The sequence below is a fragment of the Ruditapes philippinarum genome, unplaced genomic scaffold, assembly GCF_026571515.1.
Source record: "Ruditapes philippinarum isolate M1 unplaced genomic scaffold, ASM2657151v2 ctg1959_1_1_1_1, whole genome shotgun sequence".
Taxonomy (NCBI): domain Eukaryota; kingdom Metazoa; phylum Mollusca; class Bivalvia; order Venerida; family Veneridae; genus Ruditapes; species Ruditapes philippinarum.
In genome coordinates this window covers 18,168-41,500 of record NW_026863396.1, presented here as the reverse complement: position 1 = coordinate 41,500, position 23,333 = coordinate 18,168, and the positions used below count along the sequence as shown (strand labels likewise).

Here is a 23,333-nt window from a genome sequence, read left to right as displayed (position 1 = left end):
AGTTCATATAAATTAGAAATTGGAATAGCAAAAAGCAGTGTGATTCAATCGAAAAAGCATAAAAAGTATGTCAATCCTATAACATAATTTTTATTATAAAATTATATTTTAAATTTCAAACAACGACAATAACAGAGGACTAGTTAGTCACTTGTTTTTATCATCGAGTTGGTACCCTATTCCTCAGAAAATACTATAACAACTGACTATACTCGAATGTTCTCGAAAACCAGAATTCAGGGGCTTTCTTAGTTTTGATATACTGTGGGTACCTTGCTCAATTGCGGGTACTATGCACCTTATCTCGTTAAATAGAGGATATTGAATGAGTGTAGTTCCATACTAAATTTATTGAACGAGTTGAATAAAATCATATTATGCGAGCCTCTAGCTCGCTTTAACGCTATATTTCTATATAGCGCAAATGACGTCACGTCAAGGTGTTATTACACTAGTGTAATATCGTTTTTATTGAATGGCTTTATTACACTCCTGCGCCGCGGTTTATGTGATAAAATTGGTTAAGTTTAAGTAATTTTTATAAAAAAAGACAAACAGAATTGAGAGCAAGCTTTAAATTTACACTACTTAAAAAAATACCGTTTGGTGATTCTTAAAAATGTTTCTATAATTATTTCTAACGGGCATAAAATCTTCCAAAAGGACCAGAAGTGTTTTAATTTTGTAAAAGCTTTAGTTTTTTTGTTGTACTGTTTAATTTCAAACAATGATTAGTAATCTCATTAACTTAAACAATGTTTCGCTTCTGTTAATTTTTAGCGTTTTAGTTCGTTGGCAGTTATTTAGTATTTTTTATGAAAGTCAAATAAAACTTTGTCTACATTTTGCTAATGTTATTACAAATAATTCACACTCACAGCTACTTGTTCAAGTTTTAAGCATCTGACATTCTCTAAAATCGTTACTTCAACGTTATAAAACCATTGTTTACTCTTATTCCAGATGGAAAAAGATACTCGCTTCTGAGACATAATGGACCATCATCATTCAGTACAAAACAGGAATTAAAGATACAAGCGTAGCATGACATAGTATGTGTAAGTGGATCGGGTTTTTTTTCCTTCACTACAATTCGTTCTATGAACGATACTGAAACATATATATCCGTAATATAATGATCATGTAAATTTCAAAATCGTCTTTCACCAGTGCTCTAAGAACTTTGCTTTCTGTTGTTACTTACATCTAAGCGCGCAATGACTTGACTGTGTATCGCAAGAATTATCGTCCATTAAAAAGAACACACGACGTCTGCGACAAGATTTATAAACGGTCGAAAGACGTTGTCGAAAACGTACGACACATACAATAGAATATCATACAATATGACGTGTTGATAAAAAGGCCCAAGTCAGGAAACCAGTGAGGTAACATTTGTTCCTGTGATAACCCAAAAAGTATCAATTATCCTGACAAAATCATGTATCCTGGCCTACACGTCAGTCAGAATCTTGATAAACTACGCGTTAATGAACTTTGAATTGAAGTTATTTAGTGTACTGACACAGATGATTATCCAGGACCAACAAAAGCACCGTGTTGTTGAGTATTTGGTTATTCAAGTCTCCCTTACCTTATTGAATCATATGACTTATCCCTTGTGGCTTCTTTTACTTAATATCTACCGCGAGGTCCGACGACATAACAACATAAATGCTGCAGGGTAAGCTATTTCCAGTATCAGCCCAATAAGACTAATAATTTGATAATACAACCTAAAGGTCAAAACTTAAAGGTGAAGACTCTGAAGGTTACACATGTAGATACTACACAGGAATAATTAACAAAATTACATAAACGTGTCTATGTTATTATGTGTTGCAGAGACATAGTTTCAATATTTATTGAGAGAAAAACAAACACATACTCGCACGCACGCACCAAATATGATAAACAAGATCAACAAGGAAAGGCGGTGTTCAATGAACGCAACCCCCACATGACCCAGCAACAAGAACCAGTGGCAAGGAGCCCAGGTGGACCCCAAACAAAAACAGGACAGAGCACTAGGTAAGCACGGACAGGCTAATCACTAAAATGATAAATATTTTGTAACTGATAAGAATTCAAAGAAAACAAATAAATGACTGAACAATACGCCCACAAAGGCAAAGGGGAAGGGGACAGGAGACCCGGGGAAGGGGGTAAATTAAAGAAATAAGAACAAGGGCATCGGGAAAGATACTTACCGTAGACGAAAAAACAACAAGGGACACAAGCAAAAGTGTCACTAAATCAGTATGAAACAATAGAGTCATACATCTGAAGAACACAGAGGGGCGCCGCTTTGGAACGGTCAGCAGCATAATTATGACTGATGGGGAGTTTAAACTGGTTATTGGTGCACCAAATCTCACTTTTAGCCCCACCATATTCCTATTAACGAGTCACTGCAAATAAAATGAATCCCCGCCAAGTTAAATTCTAACAATGGTCATGGTTTCAAAAGGTTAAATAAGTTAAACACCAAAATGATCATGTAGAAACATATAGAATTAAACCAAATGACCATAACAAAAGTAATCAATGCCCTAAAGGAAGACAGAACAACAAGAAAATCACATACAAGGGCCCGACAAAGCAAGGCAGAAGACAAACATTAAGACAATTCAGTCCCAAAGGGCTTAAGAACTGTCCATCATAGAGTCTCCAACTTGGTCCGTCAGATGTAATCAAAAGAGGAAAGCGTAGTGTAAAAGGGTTGAACACTATGTATGCAGTATGTCTTAAAATAGTACGGTCAAACACTCTTTAATAAAACGTTTAATGATTTTAGTAAAAACAGCAGAAAAATTACCATGACCCAAAATCTTACGAAGTTTGTAAATCACATCGCCATAAAAACCAGGCTGGCTTGTCGCAGAAGTGTTTTTTAAAATCACTATTGAATTTTGAAATAAAATCAAAATTATGATTGTAATATTTTGTAAAATATTTGCGTTATTTATGATAGCAGTAGCCCTGTTTTAATAAAATTTTCCGCTCGTTGAAATCCTGTAAGGTTGTGTATGCAATTTAGGAATCCAATACATAATAGGAATTTTGATTTCTTTTTCATTAATTTTGACTTTAAGATTGGAAATATTAGTAATATGACTGTTTACAATGTCTTTTTCGGAGACAGACGTTTTAGAATACGCATTAGTACTATTTAGTTCCATATGCAAAATGTTAATGTGATGGGTTCGTCATACAATCATAATATTATTAGCCGTCTTGTCCGGTGGCACCAAAACAAATTTTGAATGAAATGCTAGAATTTCCTTTTTCAGATGTCTTAAAGTAAGTCTTGGGTTAGATGGTAAAAGATGTTCATTTCCACGATTAAAATCAATACGTGAATCAATATTTTTAAAGATGTTACGTTTCCATGTAACTAGAGCATTACTATCCGCATTTTCATGGCGACACCATGTCGCCGAAAAATCCTCTAAAGATTAAGCAATCTGACTATGATAAGCATTAAAATCAATCTCAGAAGGAATTCTGTATTTAGGTCCTTTCAAGAATAAGTTACGAATTCTTTTGTCTGTAATTATATCAAAATTACCAGTGATTATATGGCCAACATCTGAATAGAAGAAATTAGAAGTATTACAGTCTCAAGTTCTTCGAGTATTAGACTGAATATCTAAGTCAGAAATTAAGATAACAAGAATAAAGATCAACAATGCAAAGGTAACGTTACAGGACGCTGCCCCCGGACACACCCAAGAAGGACACCCAGAAGGCATCAAACAAATACCTGGAGTGGACACAAGGGCGAAAGGGTGGGACATGTAATGTGAAATAATATAAACAAAAAACGGGCCTATAAGGGAATTAAAGGGAAAACGACTGTACAGGTGAAAAGGTGGGGGGGGGGTTAAAGAATGGAAGAGGGGGGGGGGAAGAGAAAACACTTACCATCAACGACAATCCAACAAGACAAACATCACAAAACATGTAAACATCAAAAAACAAGTAACAATACAGACAAGAAAAACACGTGAAAGAATAAAAGGGGGTACTGCTTTGGAACGGTCTGTGGTAGTTAAAATAACAAGAATAAAGATCAAAAAGGCAACGTTCACAGGACGCCACCCCCGGACACACCCAAGCAGGACACCAAGAAGGCTACAAAGAAGTACATGTACCTGGAGTGAACACAAGGGCGGAAGGAGCGGGACATGTAATGTGAAATAATATAAACAAAAAGAGGCCCATAAGGGAATTATACCACTGGGGAGTTTAAACCGGTTTTAGGCGCGCCAAACCTCACTCTTAGCCCCAATATGTTCCTAAATGATACGAAAATGTATATAAAATTAATCCCAGCCAAGTGAAATTCTAACAATGGTCATGGTTACATTAGACGAAATAAATAAAACACATACAGAATTATGTCAGTATGTAGAAAAAGTTACAGCCTAATGACCATTACCAAAGTACTCGATACCTTAAAGGAAGGCAGAACAACAAGAAAATCACCTTCAAGGGCCCGACGAAGCAAGGTAGAAGACGAACATTAAGACAATTCAGTCCCAAAGGGCTTTAAGACCTGTCCATCATAGAGTCTCCCACTTGTCCGTCAGATGTTATCAAAAGAGGAAAGCGTAGCGTCCAACTGTAAAAGGGTTGAACACCAAGCATGCGGTATGCCTTAAAATAGTAGGGTCAAAACCTCTTTTAATAAACCGTTTGATAATTTATTGAAGACGGCATAAAAATTACTATGACCCATGATCCTACGATGTTTGTAAACATCATCTCCATATAAGTCAGGTTTGCCAATACCTTGGCGCAAAAGAGTTTTTAAATTACAATAGAATTTAAAAACTAAGTCTGAATTACGACGGTTAAGCTTAGTAAAATATGTACGCAATTTATGATAGCGATAACCTTGTTTAAGAAGTTTGTTAGTAATAGATAAATTGCGTTCATTAAAATCATCAACACGACTGCACGCCCTAACAAATCTTATTAATTGAGAAATATACACCCCATATGATGGAGAATGAGGTACATCTCCATCTAAATGTGGGTAGTTAACAATATTAAAATCAAAATTCTTTCTTTTATCGTAGAAAATTCAGAAAACACACACACACACACACACACACACTTACACACAAACATACCGTGAAAGACCAGTGTCATTGGAATGAGTTTTTTTTAAGACAGCATTAGTTCATTAGCGTTACTGTTTCTGAGATTTTCATTTCTCAGGAGGGGTGCTAGATAGCTGGTGTGGTTACATAAGTTTTATTTTAGCGCATTATGAACTTAAGTTAAAAGACATTATTTGGTGCATTTAAAAATGAAAATGCATGTCTAGGATGTCATAGACGTAACTTCGCCGTTATGAATGTGTTTGTGACAATATTGTACCAAAATAAAGTTAATGCTTAACGATCCATATGCATTGTTTAACCCATATCATTTTTTGTGCAATTAAATTATAATTAATAAATAAAAAAAGAAATAGTTTAAATTCAAATACATACATCGTCGTAAATTGAATTATCTATATTTGACTCCTCATCTAGTGAGAACAACTTGCAATTCTTCATCAACTTGAAAATCAATGCAACATCTGTATCTTCAGGCCCAGTATTTGGATCATAATTTGTTTCCTTTCCACGGAACATGTACATCTTTGCGATTTGCCAGTAGTATGTATCGACGTCTCCTTGTTGTAGTGTATCATCTAACAAAGGAATACCTCTTCGGACGCGCTCGTATGGGCAGTCAAATTCCCCGCGAATGGACCAATTGAAGAAATGTGTGTTTGGCAAGGTCATCATCTTTTTATGTCGTGAATGCAATACACTTGTCCTGTCGTTAGGGCTCCAAACAACGTTTTTTAAATTGTTCGCTTGTTTCTCACATAACATATCTAGGATTGTTTGACATAGACCTGATTTACAACAACTTTCTTCCATTTCCCAAGAGCCCCTTGTTTTACCCTTTTCTGTTATAAATTTCAAATTAGAGTTTCGTGCATTGTCGAGGAATTCAGACAAATGGCCAATCTGTTCCGGTGAAAATGAATACAGAAAGTTTTTCAAAATTTCAGTGATGGAAATAAGTAGACCATATTTTGTAATAGTTAAACCAGAAATTCCTTTCGTCCAATTTGCTTGCTCTTCCTCCCATTTCCTCCACATTGCCAACTTTCGATCAAGGCGATTCTGCAATAAAATTGCAATATAGATTTTTGCATTATTTTATTTCCCACAGTTAAGCACGTAAGCGTTCTGCAATAGTTAAAAGCTATGTTAACATAGATGCAAACAAGCTTATAAAGGAACAAACAAACATTCATGCGCCACATATTAGACTTTTTAATTTGCAAAACTGCGATCTTAATGATAGAAATATTCATAAGCCAACAATTTTGTCAAGACAAGTTTCGCTTAATTACGCTTTTTTAGTTGATAGGAAAACGACATAACAGTCGTCGATGTTAGGAGACACCAACTTTTGCGCGTAAAATTAACGTTATTAAATAAAACGTCTATTCTTAAACACTTCACATTATTCCACTACGTTTATTCTAGCTACGTTTTTATATTTAATAAAAACTGTATCAAAAGTATACAAAATAATGAAAAATAAATTCAAAAGCTAAAAATACTTTTTGCAAATTGTGCCAAACAAGATCTGTCACAGAAAAGTGACTTATTCCCCCGAAAGGAAGCTTGGAATGGCAAAAAATTACTTTAGATATGTAATTTAATTATGAGCCTAACCGCCTTTAATAAATATAATTCCTACAAGTTCAGTGATATTCAATAATGATCACCCCTATATAGTTTTATTGAAATCAACCTAGCAGTCAGACCTGTGAAAGCCAAACTAGTTTTATTTTATTTGTATAGCTCTAGTGGTCATTTTGTACAGTGGAGCGGAACGTGCTGGCAATATACACAACTAGTATTAATCACTTAAATCTATGAAGTTTTATTGAAATCCCACTAGCAGTTTGACCTGTCAAAGACGGACAATATTATTCTATTATAGCTCGGGTGGCCATGAAATCCCTCCAATAGTTTTGGAGATGAAGCGCGAACATGATTTACCGGATGGACGGAAGGAAGGACGTGCCGACAGACGGACGGACGAACAGTGCGATAACTGTATGCCGCCCTGCGGGGGCATACAAATGTGTATGGTGACAGAAATGTTAGTACTTATAAGGGAGGATCACCTTAGTCGATTGGTGAATAAACCAAATGACTCGAAGTAAATTACTTCTATGCTCAATGGTGTTTATAAATTTCAAAATTAGCATGTTAGAATAGAATACATCTGTTACAATTGTTTCCATGTATTATAGTAAAATGATACTGGTTTAACGTTCAAATGTTTTGTAATTTTTGACCTTCGTGTATATATTCCTGAACAAACTTTAAAAATGAAAATTATTCAACACCCATAACCCTGACAAAATCATTGAACCAGAAAGTGCTGACAATATGCACAACTAGTCTTGGTACTTATCATTCCTGTAAAATTTGGATGAAATTGTGCTTGTAGTGTCTGAGGAATATTCCGGACATGTTTTGTGACGGACAGACATACAGACGACAGAGAAGTGGCCCCTATATGACGCCCGTACTCTATAGAGGCGAAACAAAAATCCATTGAATGGTTCATCACTGAAAGAATATTTCGGTTATACTATTCGATAAACACTTCATTTGATTTTGCAAATTACACCCGGGTATGCAAGACATGTTTACATACGTAGTTATTTATCAAACTAGCAGTTATACCAGTGTTAAATTAATTTGGTCAGTGCTTACTTAACCCATTACTTCATGAGCATTTTGTGAAAAATGGCTGTTTCATTGAAAAGTCTCCAGTTACAAGTTCAAATTGCTATAATACTATAAAAACTGCTTCAACACTAATCAAACTTGGCAAAAATGTTGACTGGACCATTGCCCTTGAAACAACATGCTCAGGCTTAAATTTTCTGTTACCATTGCAACGAGGGGACATCTCAAAATTGCCAAAAATCACTATTTTGCGTTGATTTTTCCATCAAGATTGATTTCAAAGTGCTGCAACTTCTTAATGGATTGAGCTGGAGTCAAATGCTTTTCAGCGTTGGTTACACGTTACCTAATGATCAATCTGGGGTCATTTATAGCCTCTCACAAGTCCAAAATCTTACTGGCGATGAGGGGGACTCCGCCCCCTTCAACCCCCTCCCCCAAACAGAAGGGGCACATCCCCCTTCTGGCAACCCTCTGATGTATCTTTTGGATGGGGGGCCGCGCCGAAAAAGAAGTCACTTTTTTAAGAACATTTCTCAAACAAAAACAAGTGTTGGGGGCTTAAATAAGCCCTTTTTTCACCATTTGAGACAATATAAAGGGGGGGGGGGGTAAAAAAGGCGTGTATATAACGTAATGGGTTAACAACCTACTTTATCATATACGTACGTAAACTGACTACTAGAAGATACATTTGAAAGGACAATTATACTAACAACCAAATGTACTATTCTGTGTAGTAGTAGTAGTAGTAGTAGTAGTGGTAGTAGTGTGCATATGAAATTGATAGCCTAGTTTATGAATATGTTACGTTTATAAATTTGTTAACTTCGTAAGACACAACGCATTTCCTACTTTTTGTAGGCCGCATAGGTAAGTAGAAACTATACATACTGGCTGTATAGTAGTAATTATACGCCCGTTTGAAAAAACGGGACGTATTATGGAAACGCCCCTGGCGGGCGGGCGGGCGGGCGGCGGCGTCCAATTTTGTCCGGAGCATATCTCCTACATGTATTGAGGGATTTTAATGAAACTTCATAGAAATGTTCACCACTATGAGGAGCAGTGTCGTGCACATGAAACCAGGTCTCTAGGTCAAAGGTCAAGGTCACACTTAGAGCTCATTGAAAAATGCTTGTCCGGAGCAAAACTTCCACATGTATAGAGTGATTTCAATATTACTTGGCACAAATGTTCACCATTGTGAGGCGGAGTGTCGCGTGCAAGATTCAGGTCCTTGCGGCCAAGGTCAAGGTCACACATAGAGGTCAAAGTTCAGATAAAAATATGAAGATGTGTATATGGACCATTTAGTCATCATTTATTGAGGATTGTAACACAAATGGTCATTATCAAGACTATGGCTGTGATACATATAATTTAGGTCAATATATACAAGGTCAAGGTCACTAAAGATGATGAAATATCCAGATTTTGTAAATAGAATTTAATCAAAGGGCGACAACAAAGTTATTACTTTGTTCATAAATGACTTACACAATTACTCCCCTTGATCTACTTTCACTTTCAATTCTAAAAAATAGAATTTAATCAAAGGGCATAAAATAATCCTCTTTCTTGGACTTGAGTATGTTCTAAAGAATGTAACATTTATTTACACATGTTTCATTCATTGGTCAAGATTCTTAACTGTGATAACTATGGTGTTCTGTAGACTTGGTATTTGTTCATAAAGATCATACAGTAATTACCTTATCAAATGTAAATACTTTCTCATAGAAATTTAATTATATTTTAATTTTCAAGTAAATATCAGTTCAGCTCATTCAAACATTAAGAATTGTAATGAAATGTATTTCCCTAGAATAAAATCTTAAATCAGAATTTTTTAGTTATTAAATTACAATTACATGTACCTTTTATACGCCCGTTTGAAAATGCATAGAGGGATTTCAATATAACTTGGCACAAATGTTCATCATTGTGAGGCTGAGTGCCGTGCATAAAATTCAGGTCCCTGCGACCAAGGTCAAGGTCACACATCCTGTGCATATCTTCCCTACTGATTTGTTTTAAGGTTCATTTAATAACACAGTGCCAAGGATAAAAACTTGCTTGCTAGATAACACTTATCCATAATGCCCTCTTCTCCATCTAAAGCTTTCGTAAACGGGCGTATTTTGTGACTATGGCACCCTTGTTTTTTTATAGCTTCAGCATCGCATATGTCATATAGACACAATCGAAGGGCATATTTTCAAGTTTAAAAAAAATACCTCTAATCAAAGGTAAATATACTAATTATGTTTCATTTTGTTTCAAACCGAACAAAAAGATTTTAAACTTGTCCAGATGTCGTTTGATTGTGTCCATCGGTACGAAACTGACATTTAGCAGAATGCCGTAGCAAAATCTATAAATAAATGACTGTGATACTGATAGGAATTATAGTTACCACTAACCTATCCAACATACAAACAATACGAAATGCTTTGTATTAAATGAAGTATACAAATTAACAAACCTAATCTTTATATTTCTTTAATTCACTTATCAATTTCATATTCACAATGCTACTACACAAAATAGTACATTTGACTGTGAACGTGCACTGGCATCACTGATTGTTTGCCCATCGTCCATTGGTACACACTTTTGTCCTTTTTCGGCTCGACAGTTATGCTGTCAGGAACTTACGTTATCTGAAGTACTCTGAGTTTAATGTGTACATGTGTTATGAAATCGATTAACAAATTAGTTGAGCCAGAAAAATGTTTGAAGGTTAAGTAGCATTAGGGCATTATGACATAACTCAATGTTTTTCATTGTGTCAAGCTATTTTGTTGTTGATGTTGTTGTTGTGTTAATTGTGAGAATGTGATCAAAAAGAAACATATTCGTTTGTCAACAAGTGCTTACGCTCATTGTTTCGAGCATCTAAAATTAAGAACAAACGAGTAAGGAACAAATTACGACGGTCATTGTTTGTTGTCCTTTAAAATTATATTTATGTGAAGCTAAGTCGTTGGGAAACCGTTCATTTGTTGTTTGTTATTTGTCCGTCGATATGTTGTCACCATTTGATTCTGAGCCTATCATAGGCGTATCAAACTTGAAGTGCACGAAACGAACAGGTACAAACAAATTAGATATCCCCAAAACTGAACGAAACCTTCTAACTTTTATTATTATTATTGATATTTTCTTATTCTCGTACATATAATATATACAGTCAACGGGACTTTGAGCAGACTTCCAAAGATGAAAGTCACTTGCAGAGAGACGAAATATAACCGAAATGCTCTATTGGATATATACCGTTCAAAGCATTTAGTTTGTTTTCTAATGACAACGATGTATGCGGTTTGTCATAATTGTTACTAGATAAACAGGATTTTGAATTTCTAAATATTGCTTTGGCTATCCGATGGTTCTTTTCATTTTCTATTATTTACACAAATATGTCGCTACGTTTTAAATAAGTTAATGTCAGGATAACTTATTCTTCTACATCATATTCTACATAATCATATACATGTATATATAATCAGAGTATGTAATTTCGCGTTAATATTTGTCTTCATGCCTTCACATTTTCACATTAGATATTGGCATCTTGGGATCAAAGCACGCTTTCGTAGGAATTATATGGTACAATATGTCATTCATCTCTTACGTTTTAATAACAAAAACACAAACCTTGCATGTTGCTCCAACGTTTTGACAATATACATTTTTTCGCAATCAAACAAATGTTTCTTAACTACATTGGCTAATGAAAACTAACTGAAGAAAAACCTAACCCGTTTACTAACTAGCTCATTACCACTGATACCACTTAATCCTTAGTGCCAGGCTATTCAGAACAAACACTTTTAAACTTTTGTAAAAGCAATATCTTAGTTCTTGGTTGTGTAGTTTCATAAAATTTGAAGTAAATACCCACTTATTTCATTATAATTACTATAGGCATACACTCTTTTTACCTCTGGGCATGAGAAACATTTTTGAAGAGGCCTTCTAGCTGATTCACAGACAGGATTATCTACCGTTTACACCGGTGCTGGAAACCCTTTCTTACACCCCCCATGTAAAACAAGTCGCGTGCTTTAAATGACGTCATTGACGAGCGCCTTTTATGAATGAATCGCGTTCTTAGGATGACGTCATATTTCCGTAATGAATAAAGTTCTATGTTTATATGCTACTATAACATGTATAAGAAAAAAATGCGGAATGAGAATATCAGTTTTCATAATTTCTGTTCCAAAAATCATTGACATGTAATGTGCAAAAAAAAGAATCAAACACCAGCTATTGGTACAGACGGAAATATCTAGCGCTCGGGGTAACTGTTTAGCAAAAACTCGGCAAAGCCTCGTTACCGCTGTAAACAGTTACCCTCGAGTTAGATATTCCGGTCTGTAACGACAGCCGGTGTAGATTCTTACATTATGTATGCAATTATATCTAAACCGTGGGTATTGTACTTTAATCAGATGACCTATTTATTTCTTTCTTTTTTAAATTTCATATTAAGTCCTTGTAACAGGACCGTTTAGATAAATAGGCTCACGTTATGATATTTCCATTGAACTGTAGTCAAAATTTTATTGTCGTTTAGGAAGAGAGATAATTGTGGATAATTGTGGATAAATAAATATCGACGGTCATGAAGCCAAAACAAAAGCTAATCTCATTGCGCTCAAATTTTTTTAACATATATTTTAGCTCTTGATGATGCTATTTCTAAAAAATCAAATATTATATTAAAATTATTTGCGTTTTTAAATAAATATTTGGAAATCTTGTCAGATTTCGCACAACTTTCGGGACTTGATGTTAATTTTGATAAAACTAACGTTGTGTGAATAGGAAAAATAAAATATTCTCAAAACAGTATAAAAACAAGGTGGAAATTGTCCTAAAATCAACATCAATTTAAAATGATAGGCATAAATTTTCATGTTGACTTAAGTAAAATTATAGTTTTAAAAAAAAAGCGAAAGAATAGAAAATATCCGAATGGTTAATCAAAACTGGAAAAGAAGAATTCTCAGGCCTATAGGTAAAAATGTTGTTATTAAACCGCTTTTGATCTCATCTCTAAATCATTTATTTATTTCACTACCAAACCCTTCTTGAGATGTAATCAGTGTATTAAATAAAATGTTTTATGACTTTATTTGGCAAGGACATGTTAAAATTAAGTCTTCAGTTGTTGTTATAAACTACGCTGAGGGTGGCTTGCAAATGATAAATATTTCTGCCTTTATCATGGCATTAAAAATGCCATGGTTTAAAAGAAGAATCTCAAATGCCCGTAAGAAAAGTATTCTTTACGATAAAATGGATATGAAAAAAAATTTTTTCACTGCGGAAACCATTACTTTCAAATTGATAAACTTGCAAAAGAAACAAACAATATTTTTTGGAAGGACACCTTTACAGCCTTACCACGATATATAGAATTAATTCCAATCGAAAATCATTTTTTCGGAAAAAATCCTTTATTTTATAACAATATTGGTTCAAAAAGCTTATATTTTAAATCGTGGTTCGATGCTGTTGTTTATAACATAGAACATCTAATAGCATCTGAAGGAAAGTTTTTATCTTATAATGAATTTATTAATACGATATACAATTTTCAATATAAAATCTTAATTTTCAACGGTAAATTTTACCAGGAAAGCAATTCCTTTTATAAATATAATATATTTTTGCATATCAGACAGGATTATCTACTGTTTACACCGGTGCTAGAAAACCCTGTCTTACAACGCCCGTTTAACTCACAACGGGTGAAAAATGTCCATCGGTAAAAATGTTGTGAGCAACTTCCGTTCCTCGTTGTGAGCACCCATCTATGACGAGTGACACGATAAACAAGGTGAGTTTTTTCATAATTTTTGAAGATTACAGACATTTATGTATTTATAACGAGGCTATGGTGTTCACAACGAGGATTAAAGCAAAAAAGGGTATATCTTCGTTTCTATAAAGACTTTCATATAATATTTTACGCTGAAGACTTGTGGGCATCTGTTTTAGGTTAGAATGCACAAAACGTCACCAGAATCGACGTTTTCAATGTTAAATTAGGTCCAAAGAGAAGTTGTCTCCAGTTTTCCAGCTACACCGAGTGACTGCGTCGCACGGTATTTCCATCAAATTGTCCACCAACAGGCAATATCTTTACATGTGCATACTCGGAAAACACATCGCGAGCTAACAGCATTTCGATATTTTTACATAAATGTCTGTAATCTTCAAAAATTATGAAAAACTCACCTTGTTTATCGTGTCACACGTCAAAGATGGGTGCTCACAACGAGGAACGGAAGTTGCTCACAACATTTTTACCGATGGACATTTTTCACTCGTTGTGAGTAAAACGGGCGTGTCTTACACCCCATGTTAAACAAGTCGCGTGTTTTAAATGACGTCATTTCCGCGTGCCTTTTATGAATGATTTGCGTTCATATGATGACGTCATATTTTACGGTATGAATGAAGTTGTAATTTCATACGCTACTATAAGAAACAAGAGCCAGGTCAACATGGCCATCCCCCGGTGAATGTGTTTGCTTATTGGAAGAATGTAAATGTTCTGGAGCAGAATAATTCAAATTTAAGTGGTCTTTTAGTAATGAAAACTGATGGCTGAAGTGATTACAGATTTCAGACCTATGTGAATACTAATCGCTGAAAATAACAAAGGACAATGACTGCAGGGTAGGTTATCAGTCTTGTGTGCTGCACCCCTCCTCAGTAAAATCTTTCCACCTATGAAGTTTCAAGTTGAAACCTCAAATACTTTTTGAGATAAGTTCCCGACAAAATAATATGAAAAAAGAACAAAGGGCAATAACTCAAACATTACGAAAAGAAAAGTTATCATTCTTGCGCACAGCATTCCTCCTCAATAAGATCCACCTATGACATTTCATGTTGTCATCTCAAACACTTTTTAAGTTATGCTCCACTCAGATGAAAAATTAAGTATGAAAAATAACAAAGGACAATAACTAAAATATTATGAAAGGAAAAGTTATCATACTTGTGCACTGCACACCTCCTAAGTGAGATCTATGCACCTATGAAGTTTCATGTTGATATCTCAAAGGCTTTTTTAGTTATGCTCTGGACAAAAATTAATTTTGAAAAATAACAAAGGGCAATAATATTATTATTGTGCAGTGCACTCCTCCTTAATGAAGTCTATCCACTTATGAAGTTTTCAACTGATACCTCAAATACTTTTTGAGATATGCTCCGGACAAATATGTCGGACGGAAGGACGGACGGACGAACGGATTGAAGGACGGACGGTTGGACGGACGAAGACTATTTCTATATCCCCTGCCGACTTCCGGATAAAAAGTGCGTAATGAGAGTATCAATTTTCGTGAAATCTGAAAATAATTGATATGTAATATGCAAGAAAAAAAGTCAAATACAGACGGAAATATCTAGCTATCGGGTAAATCTTTAGCGGAAACTCGGCAGAGCCTCGTTACCGCCATAAACAGTTACCCTCGAGCTAGATATTCCGGTCTGTACTAGCAGCCAGTGTAAGATTCTTATAATCTTTAAAATCCCACAGAAAAACATTGGCCCAGATATACCGCTATACTTTAAAGATATTATATCGGACATAAATGGAGCAAAACATTTCTATAAAAAACAAAACAAAGCCCACGAGTATCGAATATTGTAGAACAATATTTATCTAGCTTTTAGTGAAAATGAATGGAAAATTATACTTGAAATGCCTTTTAGAATTACAAAATGTGCCAAGTTGCAATGGTTAGAAACAAGAATTTTACACAGGATTATTGGAACCAATCATCTGTTAAGTAAAAATTAAGTATAAAGAAAATCCTTTATGTTCTTTTTGTAGTTATGATGTTGAAAGCATTGAGCATCTATTTTGGTGGTTGTGTCCCATTGTCAAGTCAAAAAATTATAAATTATTTTTTTATAATAAATGAAGAACCTTTTTTATCTTTGTGTATAAAAAATGATGTTTGGCTATATTGCAAAAGATTATCTACCTAGCGCAAAAACTTATTTTTAGTATACTTTAAAATGTATGTTTATCGGTGTAAAATGATTGATCTTTCTTTATCGATGATTGCAGCTAAAAACTTTATAACACAACAGCTCAAGACTGATAAAGAGGTAGCAATCATAATATATTACCAAAGTTGATAAAATTTGGGGTCTTTTTAGAAAATTAATGTCTTTATTTTGAAAAGAAAATGTCAGCTGAGAAAATCTTATTTCTACACTGAAAAGTATTGTTTTGAGTTTGTGTAATTAAAAAATAATTCAAGCCAAAATAGCATGCATTATATTTTATATAATGTTGATGCTTTTGAAACTATTTTTTTTTAAAAATACGGTTATGAGTGCAAGTGTGAATGCATGTGTCGTCCTTGTCTCTTTGTGTTTTTGTGTTTGTTATCTTTTGTGTGTGTGTTTTTTTGGGGTTTTTTTAATTTTTTTTTGTAATTGTTATTTTTCTTCTTTTTTTCACTACATTGGTTTCACATCTAATATACTCGTTTCTTTGCATGAAAAAAAATTGTAAAACCACTGTGGCATTTGCTTCGACCCACAACTGGTTGTGTTACGAAACGAATAAATTGGGTTACCCCATGTGGGGCTTGCAAAGAACATCATTTATTATGATACATCTTTAAATATACACCTGTATAAAAAATACATTGGAAAGACAGTCTACTCACCATACAACCAGAATGAACTATATCAAAACATGAAAACTGATTAAATAATTTTAATGAATAAATAATGCGAATTTCAAAATTTCAAGTTATCTTGTTATATTAAGTTTAAAGAACTTTAAGGGTTTAAAATATTGATAGATTTAAAAACTGAATAAACAACGGGTCAAATTTTGACCACGCTTCATTATTTGATTTACTTTAGTAAAGCACTACTTACATCACTTAACACCTAACGAAAATTTTAATTATTCATCCCTAAAAATGTATTGTTAGGAAAGTCTTAGCTATATTAACGTCTTATTTCCTATCTTTTGTGTCCAATAATTATGATGTTTTTCCTGGTCATAACGGCGCTTATTTGATTTGTAAACAGCACGGGAATAGCAAAATATGCAAGTCTCACTTTCGAGACCAATGATTAAAACCGACGGAGAGTAACCTTCATCCAATATTTCTATTTAATTAATTTCTTATTTTTAAATTATGCAATGTAAGGTGCGATATTGTGTTGACCAATATTCCAAAGGCTCAACAAAAGTTATATTATTTCGGCATACTTTATATATTTTTAATAAATGATTTTTAATGCGTATGCTCAATTGTCTGCTGTTTGACCTTTAAGGGTGACCTTAATATCAGTCCAGCACAACAAAGGTATTGGTATTCATGTTGTTTTGTTGATATTAACAGGAGGCTTTATTTAGAGAAATACTGCTACCTTAGGATAAGATTGATACAGCAGGCATAAAATTGTGCAAGGGAAACCTTAGCATTAGCAGGAAGGTCGGCGATTCTTTTTTTGTATATTACCTTGTTAAAATGAATATTAAACCAAGCTAAAAACAAAAGTAAGGCACAATGGATTTATCAGGAGTATAGCTTCTTTTTCATTTGAAATGACAAAAAAATTAAACATTTGAAACATAGTTTTTTTCGCTCGTCTACTTACAGAGGTTGTATTATTTTCCCTTGAATATGTTGATATACACGCCGGAGATATATTAATTGTTTGATTGTAACAACTTACTTGTTCTGTAATTTCCTTCTTTTCTTCACTGTGATATTTTCCTCTTTCATGTGCCTCTTTCGTTGGACCAATTTCTTTCAAAGACCGTTGCGTGATCGCTGTCTTGTCATATTCTTCATCTTGAAACCAATCACTGCCTTCCTTATATTCTAAATATACAAATGTAATTTGAAATCTCAACATCACCACTCTTAATTGTTTGCATCATATTGTTCTGTCCATTCAGGTCTACCTCTGTTCAAATTTTTAAAAGAAAAATATAATGTCACTTCAAAAGAACACTGTACTTATCGCCACAGCCAAGCTCACCTTTCTCTTATATTTCAAAGTCATTATAGTTAAAAGTCAAAGAAAAAGAATATTGCTTTCAAGAATCACCTACCCCCCCCCCCCCCCAAAAAAAAAAAAAAAGAAAAAAAAAGAAACAATAAATAAATAAATGAATCTTGGAAGCAATGCCATTTAGTCATTGATCAGTTTCAATCGGTACTGTTATAAACTTTGTCATAAGTACTTTTCAATTTCAGATAAATTAAAAAAGTCCATTTTATTGAATAAAAACAAAACCTTTTGAAGCAAAATTAAAACTTGAACATGACGGTCAGGGTCACTTTGACATTATAGTCAAACTAGAAAAATTAATTTTCTTAATAATATTGTTTATCGAAGTGCGTGTATAAATAAAACAGTAAACAAGATAAAATTATCACAATTAGGGCAAAATTTGATAAATTAATATGGTCCTGACGGCAAAATTTTAGGATATTAGTATAAATCAAATCTGTAAATAGATAATTAAAATTTAAGCAAAATTTAATAGTTTTTAAAAATACTTTGCGTGTAAGAACGAATCATATTAATTTTGTGAATATATAATATTATTTAATTTTACCCATGATATATGGTGCTATATCAGTCAAATATATTTCATATTTTTTTAAAATAAATATGAAATATAAATATGAAAGTGGGCGGAGTCAAAACTCATATTTATTTTAAGGGACTTCTTTCGCCGTTTTGTTTGAAAAATTTGATAAATACAAAACAACTCAGCATGATAAAATGCAACATATTTTCATGTTTCGTGAAAATATATGCCATATTTCACGCAAACGAAAAAATATCCTCTTAATATCACGACAATGTAAGCAAATGTTAATTTATTTCATGATCAATGTCATGGTCATTTAAATTATCAATGTCAGAATTGAAATTATATCCACATATTGGTTTTGTCATTTTTCTTTTGAAGACGAAAAATAATTTGTTAAATCCATACAGTACGAAACAACGTTTAAGACAATTTTAGCAAATTTTGTCCCTTAATGTCAATGTCAAATAACTGTCAAAATCAGTTTTGTCCTTTAGACTGTTGCATTCTGCCCAAGAATTAAGACAATCAATTTATTACTTACAAAGTTTTAGCAAATAATTGCAAACACTTTGAGATAACAATGATTTAACGTTTAAGACCATATATGATTCAAGTTCAAATAAAGTTTAATAATTAAAAGCGTTATCCTAAAATTAGTTGTCTCAAAAATGTCCAATCATTTGTTAAAACCGATAAAAATAAAAGTAAACAAGCAAAATTCAAAATTTGACTATCAAGTTAATAGTCATATATGACTTTAGTCATGATCCATTTGATCTTCTTGGAGGAGGAAGAAACCAATCAGTCATAAACAACAAGCCACGTGTTAGCAAAGTTAAATAAAGTTCAAATTTAAACCTACAAGATCAATATTATTTATCAATCAACGTCAAGTTCATTCTGATTTACTTAAAGTTCTTGTGCAAAAGAATGCTATGTCAAGACAAGAAGACAACCGATCAAAAAGAAAAAATATGGCAAATGCTAGCGGCCACGACGAGAACGACGCTTTGAATATAGTTAAAACTCGAAAATTTAATTTTAAAAACTAGAATTAGAATTAAAAAACTTACCATCTGTTTCGCAATTCACATTTGTCGAGCAACTTCCTTGAATCGATAAATGTGGGGCATGGAATTCTGATTCTAGTTCTGATGTCAGTAATTGTAGAGAAGTACGAAGCTCATTGTTGCAGTCTCCCTCGAAAGATTTGTTACTGCCAGACATTAGGTTTTGAGCTGTTAACGATAATATAAGCCCCCTGCCTTTATTGAGTGGTTGCACGTTATCCTTTTGCTTTGATAAGTCGATGTTGACTTCGGATAAAAATCTATCGACGGATGAGACTAAAATTAACAAGAAAGATAGGTCCAACTATTAATTGTGGTACACAAAACATTTGTCTAATAACTTGTACATATATTTGCAACTTAAGTGTAACATATGTGTCATTAAATATAATACTAAACATATTTAGTAATATATCTTGAATGTTAAGATTGAATATATTAATCTTTATACTTGCGCAATCTCCCAAAATTGCAGTTAAATGCAAACAATGATGACTTATAGAAAAGTATCGTATGGAGTTGTCCTGAATCGATACATTTCAGGTTTTCTAACAAAACAAAAAACACGAAACAAGAACAACAAACAAAAAAATACGGGTGTTCAATTTTTTGTCATTTTATGAGAACATAGTTTCTTACTTGATTTATCCAAAACATTCCAAAACTCGTCTTTATAGATCATAGTTTGAAAGCATGACTTTCCTCCATTGACACACTCTGTTAATGATTCATTTAAATCTGTAAGATGGTTGTCTATTTGTCCATTAATATGTTCCCTTAACAAGGCGGCAAGCGATTTAAAATTACTACATCTTATTTGTAGTTGTATGCATTTATGTTTTGCGCTTATGATTTTCCATCCTTTTGAAAGAAATATCTGATATGTTTTATTGACTGCCGCTCTGAGTCCAATATATGAATTGGGTGGTATGGTGGATTTGAGTCCATTGTCCTCATTTATGACTTCTTCAAACAACTGTTGTAAAACATAAGACATGTTTTCTTCTTCTTCGTCATTGACATTTTTTAAAACAAGAACAATATTGACTCCTGTAGTAAGAAATAAAGTATAAGAGAGTTAATGGTATATAAGTCTAATAAGTTTGAAAAGAAATGTATAGATAATGATGACACACATACATTTTCATGAAATGTGTTATTCATGTTATCCTTTAAGTAGGAGTTTTTATGAAAAGAAAGTATTTCACTTTAATAGATTGAATGTTAACATACATTTTTTCATTGTTAAAATAATCAAATTACTGTATTAAGTGGAAATTTATGCGTACAAATATTTTGCGAAAGTCAAAAAGTAAACTCTTTGCGTGCGGAAGTATTTGCAAAAATATGATTTTTTTAAATTTAATACTGTTTAATACTGTTTTTCTGATATCATTCATAAAGCAGGTAAATGTTAAGAATATGACGTAATTGTATTCATTCTGTTCAGTAATTCAATACTTTATTATTTAAATAATCATTTGAAATATATATTGAAAAAAATCGCATTTCCACGTCGCAATTGTTTTTCACTTATACAGTCCAGATAATGAAAAGTATTTTCTAAAATAAAATGAATAATTTATAATTTATAAAAGATTGTATTTAATTAGTTTTTCTTTGTGACATATTTTCGCTAAAGCTAGAACTTTTTTTCTGACATGTAATCACAAAAAAAAGACAAGACTTAGTGTAAAAATTGGCCATTACCAGGAACAACATTGTTCCTTGTTGAATCGATTCCTGAACTTGCTGTTTGGTCGAACTTGTTGCTAAGTTCCTCAAGTTTTTCTAAAACTGTAAAAAAAGATACGTTAGCATAAACGTAAGCATGTGTTATCATATACTGACTGTATTTGTATTTTATATTTTAACAATGTGCGCTGCAAGTTATTTCTTTAAGCAAAGTATGTGAAAAAAAACGCATCATGTCGTATGACAGTGTATTCATTAACATAAAAACACTTTTTTGATTTTAATCGGTCATTAAGGTTTGGAAGAAAATGATTCTTTATATAGTATTTAATGGATTAAGCGACGTACCATGTTCCAACTGTTCACGGATGTCCAATTCCATCAAATAAAACTTACGCATTTCTTTCAGCGATTCGTCAATCGAAAGAGGTCCACTTTTTAAATTGTTGATGATTGTGTCAAGCTCTAGCTTCAAATCGTTGGCATCGAGTTTCTCCAAGATTCTACCAATGATCACTTGTATCGTTACACAGTAGCTTTCAAACTTCTGATCTGTGATTTCGGCGTCGTTCATGTGACAGAGATCATTCCGTATTGTTCGCAAATTTTCTATATCCAACCAATCTAAACTAGTCAAATCACAGTATGAAGTAAGAACGTGACAGTAAAGTGATAAATCCCAGTTAGAAAGCACTGTAGCACCGGTGTTTGGAAATAGGACTTTATACTTCTCCTTCGAAAGGTTTGACGTAATTATCATTTGCTTTTTACTGTTCAAAAATGATGCAAGTGTCCATTCGTTTGGTTGAGGATCCCTTGGTTTAAGATCTTCCACACGCTTTAATAGAAGATGATGACATGCTTTTGTTCCACCTTTACTAAGCATGAGGCACAGTCTGCAATGTTTTTCAGTGCCGGTCGTTGACATATTGGCATAGTCTGAATTTTAAATAAAAACGGAAATAAGGGTTAAATTTAGACATGTAAAGGGCTCCTTTTGAGAACTACTTTGAAAATGTGAAGATGCATGTCTGGCATTTTTTATTGTATTCGTGCACAGCAAATAATATGCCTCTTAATTGAAGGCACCTGCTTTTATATAACAAGTTTACATGTAAATCTTAGAAATTGACTTAACGTGGAAAACAACAACATATTTACAAGCTTGTATCTTTCATTTTATATAATGCATAAGCAAGTTTGCACACTTATAGATATCTATCTGTATCTGAAATATACAAATGAAATCAAAAACGCTAATACAGAAAATACATTTTAAGAAAACGTGTTTCCACGTATTTACGAACTACCGAAATGTACGGACAGGTATAATACACGGCGCCTTTTCCTATTTAAAAAAAAAAATGAAGGAAAACACAGCGTCCCTTCTTATTTTTTTTATATAAAAAGTCGAATAATTTTGGAATCAAATGAAAGATTACTCCATAATCTTTCAATGAATGTCCCAGAAATACAAACGAATGAAATAGATGTGACTGTATTAAAATTTTTGTTACAAAATTCATCCTTTTTTCCTCTGAAAATCACACTCTCAAAATCAATAAGAAAAACACGGTGTCCCCTTCACACTTTTTTTTATTTCGTAATTAATTGCGTGATGATGAAAATATTACAAACCATTTATTGAACGTTAACTAATAGTAAGAAAAAAACAATATATATGAGCGTAAATTAATAATAAAAATATTTGCTTCCGCATCCATTTTCAAAAAAAAAATCCGAAAAAGTTGTCTCTGTTATATAACACATTTGTAAAATTTAAGTAAACAGAATAAATGTTCCTAAACAAAATATTGTTTGGCTATTTAAAGTAGGGTTTTTATCCGTTTAGACATGGATGTGTGCATGCGCCACTCGCTTTAAGGCAATTTATTGCCTTTTTATTTCGTACAAGCATTTTGGAAGTATTCTTTTTTAAAATAAAAACATTTTTTTTTCATCTGATATATAGCTTTATACACATTTAAAATACAAGTGTACGTTTATGTATTTATAAAGACGAGAGCAAATATAAGTTATTTTAATCGCCGTATGAACACATCTGCGGATGTTTCTAAATTCAAAATTTCACCAGTTTCGTGTTAAATGTTGAATTCTGCTTTAGCCGGTGCTAGGGGGCGTGGACGGTAACTTGCACTT

The 23,333-nt window shown here is 33.1% G+C and overlaps 1 protein-coding gene across 1 annotated transcript in view; it reads right to left on the bottom strand.

The window, feature by feature from the left end:
• The window catches only part of LOC132721990 (uncharacterized), a 50,588-nt gene that overhangs the window by 13,516 nt on the left and 13,739 nt on the right, over positions 1–23,333 (bottom strand). The window contains exons 2-7 of the mRNA XM_060706382.1: positions 21,522–22,112; positions 21,189–21,275; positions 20,118–20,528; positions 19,482–19,754; positions 17,535–17,683; positions 5,508–6,194 (exon numbers count right to left, since the gene is read on the bottom strand). Of these exons, the coding sequence (XP_060562365.1) occupies positions 5,508–6,194; positions 17,535–17,683; positions 19,482–19,754; positions 20,118–20,528; positions 21,189–21,275; positions 21,522–22,101 (2,187 nt within the window). The 5' untranslated portion in view covers positions 22,102–22,112. The remainder of the gene's footprint in view (positions 1–5,507; positions 6,195–17,534; positions 17,684–19,481; positions 19,755–20,117; positions 20,529–21,188; positions 21,276–21,521; positions 22,113–23,333) is intronic.